The sequence below is a fragment of the Rutilus rutilus genome (genome assembly GCF_951802725.1).
Source record: "Rutilus rutilus genome assembly, chromosome: 11".
In the NCBI taxonomy this organism is placed as follows: domain Eukaryota; kingdom Metazoa; phylum Chordata; class Actinopteri; order Cypriniformes; family Leuciscidae; genus Rutilus; species Rutilus rutilus.
In genome coordinates, this window is record NC_140216.1 from 35,317,333 (window position 1) to 35,330,100 (window position 12,768).

At 34.4% G+C, this 12,768-nt stretch overlaps 1 protein-coding gene across 1 annotated transcript; it reads right to left on the minus strand.

Annotated features, from left to right (window-relative positions):
- Positions 1 to 6,419: 6,419 nt before the first annotated feature.
- LOC311299457 (E3 ubiquitin-protein ligase TRIM39-like) lies at positions 6,420 to 10,387 on the minus strand. Its single transcript, XM_084423030.1, has 7 exons — positions 10,269 to 10,387; positions 9,118 to 9,689; positions 8,908 to 9,003; positions 8,356 to 8,589; positions 8,126 to 8,264; positions 7,418 to 7,453; positions 6,420 to 7,265 (listed from the first exon to the last, which is right to left on the minus strand). Exons 2-7 carry the CDS (start codon positions 9,685 to 9,687, stop codon positions 6,718 to 6,720), a joined length of 1,623 nt encoding a protein of 540 aa, XP_084279156.1. The 5' UTR covers positions 9,688 to 9,689; positions 10,269 to 10,387; the 3' UTR covers positions 6,420 to 6,717.
- Between the last annotated feature and the right edge of the window lie 2,381 nt (positions 10,388 to 12,768).

The following is a 12,768-nucleotide window of genomic DNA, read 5'->3' on the forward strand; positions in this document are numbered from 1 at the left end:
TTCAGCACATTTTTAAAACTAAAAGGGAAGCATCTTTCGTGATCACAGCACGATTCTTTCTGCCTGTCGGTCTGCAGTAGAGAAGCTGTTTAATCAACATTTATTCACTTATCATGGTTTATATATTTCTTTTAATGTTATTATTTAGGTCTTATTGCCAGGGAAGCTGGATTGCTTTGCTATTTATTGATATTTTTTTAATTATATTTTATCAGTAGGAAATCGCGCTGAAGAAGTCTCATTCCGAACACATCGCGATATTTGGCATCAGTTCACGTGTGCCAGATGTTGGTAAGTAACGTTAGTAAATACAGTAGTAAATAGTTGGTAAATACGCTGTCCTAATAATGTTTGATATAATGTATTTTTCTGTTTGTAGATATTATTGAGATAAGCTCACGTTCAGTCACTGCATTATATCTGTCATCTCCACGGAGCTATATGGGGAGGCTGCAGACCTGGAGCCGGTAGATCTACGCCCCAGGCAGTTTTACGCCCCAGCAGTTTTACGCCCCTGCTGTTCCTGATGCGTCCAGTTGGGGGATATACTGCGAAATAACACCATTAAATCGACGCTCAAAACTTACACATTAATAACCTTCCCGTTCATAGACTTTGCCCAATTGTATGTTTTTTGTTAATTTAAATATAAACGTTACAGTGAAGAGCACTATGGATTAAAATATCTGTAGATATTCAGTTGGGCTTCACTCTCTTCACTCAGCCTACAGAAGACTGTTTGTTTTTGTGAATTAAAAAATTAATAATACACATAGTTGGATCAGATGACAAGTAATGATATATGACCTACTGTAGAATAGTTCATTGAATATTGAATATAGAATATATTTTTATAATATATAATATTTTTATATACAGGAGACTGAGTGAAATATGTTGTTGTGAATTTATATAAAGTTACATTTAGATATTAACCATATTCAGCCCATTAGACATATAGCACCGTGTAATCATATGGATCCTCGATTAAATATCTGCTGTAATATTCACTATTGGTCATCATACAGCTACAAAACAGTGTCCTACGTAGCATTTTATGAAGACAAACACAATGTATCCCTTTTCTAAAATTCCAAGGGCCATTTAGAAGAAATAGACAATATTGTTGTTCACAAAAACATTATTTATCAACACCATTTATGAATTATGATGACTCCTGTAGATGACTTCCCTATGGCTTGCCACTCTTCTGTTCTGTTTTTCTATCCTCCTGTCAAAGTGCTTCTGCTCACTGATTAAAAAAAAAAAAAAAAAAACCATAAAAAAAAGGACATCCATGGTGAATTTGATCTTGTCAAATTCACACGCAGCAGGACTCACTGTTACATTTTGAATACAATTCCTGAATACTTAATTTTTTATCACAGTTGCTTTGGTACATTTCTCAGATTACTACTGAAATTCTCGTAACTACTTTTGAACAAATTGCCAATGCTTTGGTAAATTCATGCAATTGATTATGAATTGCCTTGCTGCTTCCTAATTTATCAATTAATTATTTCCTTCATTACTGAAATTCTAAATACACCTCTGCAATTCATCAATTCAGGACACATTTACAAAATAAAGTCTAATAGAAATGTATTGAAAACATGCTTGACAGTTTATAAAGTCAACCATTTTGCATTTAATGACTTATGCAAGGAACTAATGCCTATGTTTTGAGAAGTTTGACAATTCAACAGAGAAATAGTATAATAGGCCTATATTTTGATCAACATGACATAAAGAGTTGATAATGTAGGAAACAGCAGACAGTTTTACATTATCAATTGCATTAATGCACCAAAGTATTTGCAATTTGTATATTTGTATAAAATAATGAGAAATTGCTTTTATGATGTGCACAAGTGACAAGATGATGTGATTTCAGTTGTGATCTGAGAAATGCACCAAAGCAACTGAGATAAACTATAAGACTTATTGGAGACCCTGCAGAATCACTGTAGACCCCCTAAGAGTTACAGACCACATAAAAGAAAGTGTTACGAGAACACAAACTGCCTTTTTAATTTGAGTTTTATATCTGTGGGTATTTCAATAAAAAAATATATGTAAACATTAAAAAATGTAAAAAGGAAATCCATGGTGAATTTGATATTGTCACAGTGTGTGGGTGTGCTGCCCAGAATTTATGTCAGGTGAGTGTGGATTGCATCAATTTGCTCCTGATCTTTAAAGTACAACGGCACAGGCACTTGTTGGTGGAACACTTTTGGAAAAAGTGTCAAGACACTTTGATTTCTTTTGGCCACTGATGATGAACTGTGCAGAGAAAATGGAAAATGACATTAAAAACATGTCCATGCATGTCTCTGTAAGTCATTTATTTACTAGAGAAGCTATTAGTTGGGAATGCAGTTAAAAAAAAGAGATGGGTCACTCTCTCAAATCTGTGTTAAAAATATCTCAACTAGAACAACACATTAGATTGAGTAAATGCATTTTATAGTTTAAATGATTAACTCAAATCATTTGAACTCAACATGTGTTTCGTGCAAAAGTGATTGTATTGTTCTCATCATTGCTGTAGGCTACATTTGCATAGTTTTGATTTTACGTTTGGTTTGAGTAATTTTCCTTGTGTTTGCATTAACATCAGGCCTTTAAATTCCCTCCAACATCAACATTCCTCAAACTTACATCTGAACAAAACACACACTGAGTGTTAATATGTGAGGTGTGTGTTCAGCGAGACAGGATTGAATCATGTAATGATGCATTAGAATCTGGACAGAAAATGTTGTTTGTATTAAACAGTGAATTTTACATACACATGCATTGGTGTTTTTATCCATTCATTTTTAATAAGTCGAAATATTCACACTAATAATGCTTTAACAGGTGGCTTCCTATTTGTGTTGCTTTCAAAATAATACATATAAAACAACAACTTTCAAATTCAGTAGGTTTCAAATTCAAAGGTTCGGTAAAATTATGTTTTCTATTTTTAAAGAAACCTATACATGCATCTGCATTTCTGAGACAAAATGTCTGATAAAATATGTAAAGGTTATAGAAATACTCCATATAACTCCTCTAAGCCTGTATAAACCCTCCATGAAGTTCATTCTATCTGCCTTTAGTTATGCTCGTGTGTAGAACTAAAAGATCACTATGTACTTTGGTAAAATGACTGATGGCAGAATTACTACAGGTTTCTCACTGCATGATGAGAATATACTTGAAGAACGACACAATCACTGATCAGACTTTCCTCACACATCCAGTAGAAAGATGGACTGATGGAGACACTGAGTTCCTTAAAAGTTAAGGTCTGTGATATCTAGGTTTAATGCTGATAATGCAGCTTGGTTTGACATTTTATTTACAACGATAATATACATTTTAAGTTCAAATAGACCTACTTTACATAAAAAGGTCCAGAAACAAAAATATGAGGATTAAAAACATCACAAAGCAGAACAAATCTTTCCAAACCTTTATAAATGATGTTTTATTAACAAAGTTCGGGAGGAGCAGGTTCAGATAATTAACCAAATTATGCACAGCTGGAGATTAATCAGTAATCAACTCAATGACAGAGTATAAATTCACAGCAGACCTATCTCTGTTCATTGAAAGTTTGTCAGCATCCCTCCTCCACCCCATCTCCTCACTTCCAGTTCCATCTACACTTACCAACTGGGGGGAGTACTCTGGGTTCGGGCCTAACTGCGAGCTCGGTGCCCTCTCCCCGGACAGCACGCCAAATACGCATAAACTTATTTTACTAATTATATGTAGATGTGAAGTCGTGAAACATAATCTGTAACCGTTGGTTTGAGAAATTCTCATGACTCCTCCGTTAGATGCAGTGGACTCTGTTTATCCTTACGAAAAAAAATATATACTTCAAGTTCATTTTATGAAGTATACTTGAGTAATGTTAAAGTATATTTTTAAGTATACTTTATGTAGTAAGTATACTAATGTCAATATGTACTAGTAGTAAACTTGTAAGTGTACTATTTTAATACCGCTTGGGACTAAATTCGCCCCACTTGAAGTATATAAAAGTATATGTTTAAGTGTACTATAAGTGTAACAGTAGTAAACTTTAAGTGCACAACTAGTTCATAATTATGTTTCTCATTTGTACTGCAAGTGAACTTATGAGTATACTGGTAGTTTACTATTTTAATACTTGTAGCAAGATTGAAGTATACACTCAGTAAGAAGATGTGTCATAGCCCCCCCTACCGTATACCAGTGAAAACATGGATAGCTGGAAAATTCAGTCAATGGTGGGGAAAAGTTGAATTAAAGTAAATTCCTATGTACACCAGTGGACTAGCCTACACACAAATTCAGATACGCAGAATTAGAAACATATATGTTTTATATAAATATTTTAATCAATATTTTCAAACAAAGTTTCATAAGACTGTATATGAAAAACGATGTAAAAAAAGTATATTTAATAGGCTACTCGATCAAAAGAGTTAACACAACTACAAGCCAAGTATACTTTGAATAATTAAACTTTTAAGTATATCTCGATCAAAGGAGTTAACACAACTACAAGCCAAACTCAAGTATACTTTGAATAATTAAACTTTTAAGTATATCTCGATCAAAGGAGTTAACACAACTACAAGCCAAACTCAAGTATACTTTGAATAATTAAACTTTTAAGTATATCTCGATCAAAAGAGTACAAGTATAGGCCAAATATACTTGGACTTTTCTCTCAGTATATGTCAAGTACACTTAAGTGTAATTATGTATATTTTTGAGAAGTATATAAAATGTAGACTGAAAGTATGCTTTCTTCTTTTTAGTTGAAAAGACGTATACTAATAGCACACTTGAATAAACTTATTTTCCATGCTTATTTTATTTGCTCTATAAGCTGTTCCACCAGAAAGTTTGTTACTATATAAAGCTGAACATGTTAGTTTATACGACAGTGTGTAATATTATGTTTTTTAAAAAGTATTTAATAAGCTACTCAATCAAAATAGTAAACACAAGTACAAGCCAAGAAAACTTTTAAGTATATCTCGATCAACAAGTATAGGCCAAATATACTTGGACTTTTCTGTCAGTATAAGTCAAGTATACTTAAGTGGAATTTGAAGTATATTTCTGAGAATTACATAAAGTATATTTCTGAGAAGTATATAAAAAGTAGACTGAAAGTATACTTTCTTATTTTTAGTTTAAAAGAAGTATACTAATAGCACACTTGAATAAACTTCTTTTTCGTAAGGGTATGGAAATATGAAAAGTGTGGCTTTGTCCCAGGAGAGACTCCGGGTCCCATTAAAGCCGTTCTCTGGGGTCTTTGGTTTCATCTTGTGTCCTAAACCTCAGTGGACAGAACATTTGTCCTGCCGTCTCTGTTAAAACCATCAGAACTAAACAATCACTCGATCCATCATGTGTTCAATACTGCAACACACACTCAATACACAAACAGAGCATTAAAATGTGGATCCAATACATTCATCCAATAATGAGTGGTGCAGGAATCATTATTAATCATCATCAGGACTAAAGATGCACAATCAAAATCTTTTTGACCAGACACAGCACTCACAAAGAACCATTTTTCACCAAGTAAACTAAAAACAAATCACTAAACAAATTAATTAAATTAATTTTTTTTAAATAACATGATATTTCCAGGTTTTCCATGACTGTATGAACCTTGTTATATTATCTGTATTTTCTGATTTGAAACTATGTAGCACCACCTAGTGAACATTATCTACAGTAATGCTATAGCACAGAGGCCTCAGAGAAACTTAAAGGGATAGTTCACACAAAAATAATAATTCTAATTTGATAAAAGATAATTTGACTGTGACTGGTTTACTTTAAAGAGATCAAGTTTTCTACTCTTTCTCTCAGGACACAGAACAATGTGAAAAGACCAGAATATGTGACTTCATTTTATCTCTATCTACTGTAAAAAGCAGCTGTGCTCAACTTTCATACAGATCAAAAGACAATAAACAAACAGCAATATAAATAGGCATATTTAATAGAACAATCTCTAATATGTCCTGAAAGAAGGAAAATCTCTTTTATAAAGTTTCATATTTGTATCTCTACTTCATATCAGCACCATCATATATTTAACAGTCCTATATTTTATTTGAAGATGTATTTAACTGTATCAATAAAAATATTGTTTTACCAATATTCTTATGGTAAAACATTTGACATGGTAACTTGGTAATAGACCTACAATGTTTTCTTCTTCTTCTTCTTCTTCTCCTTTTTTATTTTTTGTTATTACCATGATCATAATATCATGGTGTTTTTATGTATACTTTGAAGATCCATAGTGTAGTGTATGAATATGGTAATCATACAGTTCTGATATATATTGAGGTATTACCATCTGATTTACCACAGTATTATCACAGCTTTTATCACAGCAATTAGACAGCTTTGATAATTTATTAATGTTATCATAATATGGTTGATTTTGATGTAAAAAAAAAACAAAACAATAGAAACACTTTCACTTTGTCAGGTTGAGATGGGAGAAAACAACGGCATGAATAACTATGAAAAATTGAAAATAAAATTGTTAAACAAGCATTATATTTTTTATTTGCATTAGCTAGAAATTATAGATTTTAACACTGAAAAACAAATGATGAAAATATAGCAGAACATGTTTAGATTTTTAATTATATAAATAATTGTCATTGAGTATTTCATATTAGGGCTGTAAATTCATTTATTGTATTTGACAGGTGTGATGATCAGTGGAGTTGAGTTTTTACCTCCAAAGTTTAAGGATGGGCCAAAATATGGATAGAGTTTCCCAGTGAAAGACTGATCAGTGAAAGAGTAGAGATGAGAGCTGGACTCCACATCATAAAAGGAGACCAGACCCTCCTCATAATCCACAAACACACCGACCCGCTGCGGCTTCACTCTCACACACAGAGAGACAGAGGGACCAGCACAGGCCCAATATTCATTCTCATTCCTCAGAGCCACAATCCAGTATCCATCACTGGGACTCAGCTTGATCTGTCCCTTCCTGTTAATGGATTCTCTGGCCACTCCTAAATCCCATTCAGTCTTTCCCTTCACCTGCACCTCAAAATAAAATCTCCCTGAGGAGAATCCCTCCTTTCCCAGGACATTTACACATTCATCAAATCTTTCTGGTTTGTCTGGGAGTGTCTGTCTAATGTCTCCACATCTCACTTGTTTTCCATCATCAGACAGGATGAGATTAGGATGAGCTGTATCAGGATCCAGAGTCACATCCACTGAGAAAACAGAGAATATGAATCACAACTTAATACAGATATTTAGTGATGATGTTTGTAATATGTAATCAGTGTTTAATCATACTGTGGGTCAGTGATGAAGCTGTGAGTATCTGAATGTAATCTAGTGTAGTGCAGACAGCACACTGTACCTGCATACTGCTGTATCCTCTTCAGTTCTGTAGAGACTAATGACAATAAAACACCATCAGATCTTTGACATGTTTATGTGTGAATTATAGACAACATTTAAGGTTATATTTAAAGAATTGTGTACAACATCATGTTTAATCTGATCAATGTCTCTCTGCTGATATTTAGAGAATCAATATGTTATTTTTGTGTCTAATGTTATTCATCTCAATTTTTCATCATACTGTATTTTTGGAGTGCAAACAAGCAAAAAAAAAAAAAAGGGATTTAAGAAGAAAAACTTACGAGTTTAAAGTATAAGCTGCAGGCCTGATATAATAAAGAATAAAAATGTACCTTCTAAACCCATAATGCCTATTAATTCGATTTTCTTAGAAATGTTTAAAAATCTTGATTAAATGTAGACACAGAGATAATACATAATTAATGTTAGATGTTTCTCATCTAAAAGTGTTCACAGATTTACTAAAGCCTAAAGGTTCTGTTACAGTGATGAAGCTTCTAGTACAAGATGAATTTACTGCATGTTTTCTGAAATTAGAGATGAATATGACCTGCTCTCTTCAAGAAGAACTGTGATGATAATGAGACACAAACACATGATCACACACTTCTCTTATTTCAGCTTTAACAGACTCATTCTTCATTACTGATATTAAAAGATGATAAATATATGTATCTGTACGGTGTGTTTGATATCGCTGTACCAGTTAGAGTGAGTTTCTCCTGTAGAGAGTCCTGCAGTTTAGTCAGAGCTCTCCTCAGAGTCTCCAGACTCTCATCAGTCTTCACACTGATCTCAGACCAGTTCCTGGTGTTTCTAGAGCTGCACAGGGATGAGTAAATCTACAGCAGGAGAGAGGAGAAATCCTTCAGCATGGGGAGTGTTATGGTGTCATATACTGCATTATCATTGATCAGAGAGATGTTGACTGACCTGTAGGAGGTGGAGGTGATCTTCAGTGTGTGAGAGCTGCTCCAGCTCAGTGTTTCTCATCTTTAGCTCAGTGATCTCCTGCTCCAGCTCTTCAATGAGCTCTTCCTCCTGTTTCTCTGCTGCTTTCTGCTGCTCCTCCATCATCTCCAGCAGTTCAGTCTGACATCTCTCAATGGAGCGGATGAGATCAGTGAAGAGCTCCACACGGGCTGCTTTCTCCTTCTCTGTGTTTCTCTGCTCAACCAGGACAATCAACACATTATTAGTGGTGTTTGTTAAGAGAATAATCAGTGTTATTATTTCTCATACTTCAGTGTTTTTAGGCGGTTTTCAAAATCCCTCATTCTGCAGCGTTTGCACTGAATGATTCCTCAAATCATGTGTGTTGTTGAGGAGAGATGTGTTATTACTTTACTAAGTGATCAGGGAATCACAGACGTGTCAATATTCAGACCAACAGTGTGACTGTGAGTGTGAAATTGCTTTTATACAACAATCCAATAAACAACAATAGATATTAAAATTCATTTAATTAAATTATTTTAAACTCACTTTTCTGACTTCTGCTGAGTGTTTGATGTCTTGAATCTTCTTGATTCTGTCCTGGATCATCTGCTGTGTGTCTTTCTGTGTCTTCATCAGTTGAGTCTATAGACAGAGAACAACACACAATATGTTTTCATAATGGATTCATTTATATCAAAGAACATGTGATTCCTCATGATAAGAGTCATTTATTATCAGTTTGTCAGTAACTTTTACCTTCTTCTCTTCACTCTCCTCTTCTAAAGAAACAGTGTTGTGGTTCTTGTGGTCTGTTACACCACACATCAGGCACACGATAGTCTGATCATCTCTACAGAACAGCTCCAGAGGTCTCTCATGTTTCTGACATATATAGTCCTCCAGATTACTCACAGGATTGATCAGTTTGTGTTTCTTTAAACCTGCCACTCTCAAATGAGGCTCCAGGTGAGTTTCACAGTAAGAGCTCTGACACACCAGACACGACTTCAGGGCTTTCAGCTTTCTTTCCTCACAGACGTCACACAGAACTTCAGCTTTTTTCAGAACTTCAGCTTTTTTCTCAGGACTTTTCTTTTTACAGTGATCTACAAGCTCTCGGAGTGTGGTGTTAATCTTGAGATCAGGTCTGTGCTTGAATGTTTCTTTACAATATGGACAGTTGCAGGTCTGGCTGTTGTCCCAGCACTTATTCAGACAGGTCTTGCAGAAGTTGTGTCCACATGGAGTGCTGACTGGATCAGTGAACACGTCCAGACATATAGAGCACTGAAGCTCCTCAGTCAGTGGACTGCTGGAGGAAGACATCACTGGAGAGAGAAATGATGAAGATAAATCACCTGCACTATAGTCTAAAGTTTGGACACACTTGATACACACACTCAATTTAAGTTTCTTATAATATTAAAATATATTGTGGGAGCAGAACAAGGCCGGTGGCGTGATTTATAATGAGCGACACCTGCGCGCGACGCACTGGTCTCGTATATTTACAACTATATATATAAAGCTCTCCATAAAATATATTATATCTCCAAGAGTAATTTTCATCTTAATATTGTTTAATGTAAATGTGATTTTCATCTGCAGTTTAGCAGGTTTGTGTTCAGTGAATCTGCAGGTCATTTACTTCCTGTTTCTTTAGTCGAAATCTGTTTTGTGACAAAATGACAGAAACGCCAATCTTTGTATCACAACCAATCAAATGACATATTTAAATACAATTCTGATACCATTTCAGTGCAGTAAACAACTAAAATAGTTGAGTATTTGACATGCTTAAACCTGCTTCTGTTCAACTTATTCCAGTTTGACATAAACCTACTAAACCAGATCACTTCCATTAGAAACCTGTTCAGCACAATCTCTCTTATATTTCTATCTCTTACCTGTGAGGATCAGATGTGTCCACAAGACTCTCTGAACGGATCAATAAATATTCTGTAGTTTAAAGAGGTTGATCGTTTCAGGCGTCCATGTTGTTGATCAAGTTAGTTTCACTTTCTCTGAATCTCTCTATGAACTACAGTGATGTCAGAGCTCCTCCTACACATTAACATTTTAAAATTAAGAAGCAGTATTTTTCTGAAGTCTCCAGTAGAGGCCGCCATTATCTCACCCCTAATTTCCACCAACTGCGGAACGGCGGAGCTCTCCAGTGAATTCGCGAGATCTCAGCTGTCAGTCATGGCCGTTCCGCAACAAATCCGGACCTGATGGGTATTGAAGGACGGCGGAGCACGGAGCCGATCCGCAGCCGTTCCGCAGTTGGTGGAAATCCGGGGCCATAGTGACTGCTGTTATCAGTTATCCACCCTTTTCCTTCAGGCCCCATGACGCTTTGCGCAGCAGTAACTTCCGTTCAGTGAAAGGCTCGCTCTATGAACTTGATAATATTTTTAAACTGGCTACAAAGAATTATTCTACTCACCTTTCAACAATCGAACAACAAAAGGAAACATACAAATGTAAAAAGCATTAGCTATACATTTTGTTGTCTCTGGAAATGCACATTTGACAGTAGCAGTTCTGATACAGATGTACATTTATTTTCATTAACACAAACAGTACGCCTAGCTAACATCTGTAAAAAAAAAAAGAGTAAAACCCTAATTTTTAAAGGGTAAAGTTTAAATAGGCTATTCTTACTGAGTTAGACCTCTACTCTTATTCAAATTAACCATTGGTCTTATAGCTATCATACAAGAGAATCAAGTAGGTAATTATGAGGAATTCATATTTAGTTATGTTGATGTTATACATTTTATGTAGGCTGTATTCATTAAAGTGTTAGCTATCATGAAATAAGTAACACTTTACAATAAGGTTTCATTAGTTAAATTTGTAAACATTAACTAATAATGAACTGCACTTCTACACCATTTATTAATCTTAGTTAATATTAATTTCAGCATTTACTAAAACATTATTAAAATCAAAAGTTGTATTTGTTAACATTAGTTAATGCACTGACTGTGACATAACATGAAAAAACAATTAAAAGTTGTATTATTATTAACTAAGATTAACAAATAGGCCTACAGTAGCCTAACAAATGTTTTGCTCATGATTAGTTCATGTTAGTTAATAGAAATAATAAACAAATGAACCTTATTGTAAAGTGTAGCCTACTTTGAAATCAAAGATATAAATTCCTTACAATTTAGAGCTGGACATGGACTTAAAATTTCCTTTCACTAGATGTAACGTTAATAACACTTGCTATGGCCTTGAACAAAAACGAATGATTGTCAGACTCAGAATGTGGCTGCAATTAAGTTATACTTTTATGTTGTTAAGCATAACTCATATGCTGCCGCAACTTTTACAGTAGGCCTAGCATGGTAGGATTAATGTAACTTTTCCGTATTAACTTATGTTACCTGCTGCCCGTGCAGTTTGAAGACTCGCGGCGAACTGCTGCAAAGGAAACTCCGCCTACCACTTCACCTCCGCCAAATGCTTCCGCCAAAAAAAAAAAAAAAGTATTTAATATTTTTTTGTATTATTATTGTTAGTGGCAATGGTGTATAAGTGTATTGTTATTTATTATAATATTTATTTTAATAATAATAATTATTTACATTTATCAGAGAGGGGCACAATACATTTTGAGACAAAAGGGGCAGGGGCTTGAGCCCCCCCGGACAATTCTGCATATTTAAAATACATTTTTAAAAGGAATATTTTTTATGTAACCTTCTCCCTCTACACACTTTGGTCAATTCAAGAATAATTCATGCAATTGTATATTGTTTATTTGAACAATCATTAAAAGTGCAGTTGCTTGTCTCTCCTTGTATTGTTCAAGTGGTTGAGGTTGATATGGGATTTAGTAATTAGTAATAAGTAGACCAATACTTTCTAAAGATAGTCATTATTACATTAATCTAATTATACTGTTGAAGATGTAATTTGTAGTTAGTAATTAATAACTATTTTAGAGTAACTTACCCAACTGTTATAATATCAGAGGTGAAACTGGAAGAACAGTATGTTATTCAACCTATAATTAAAATTTTCATGTAGGTGCAATCTTGCAAGAACATGGCAGCAGCTGAAAATTAAATATAAAAACATAATTAAATCAGGTAAGGCTTGAGCATATCATGGGTGTAGGCTACCTGACTTTACAAACATTTGACATATTAAATAACTAAATAGCATCCAGTGTCTAGCAGTGCAGCAGCATTTTTGGCTGAGGGAATTCCTGGACGGACTTCAGAGCCAGTCACTCCCGAAGATCCAAGGGCCTTCATAAAATGTAAGAGGTTTACATATGTGTTATTTTTTAGGCTATTTTTGATATTTCCATTTATTTTACTTTGAGGTTGGGTTTTTTGTTGGTCCCAACGTAAGTAGCCTACTCAATACACCAGAAATTATGAC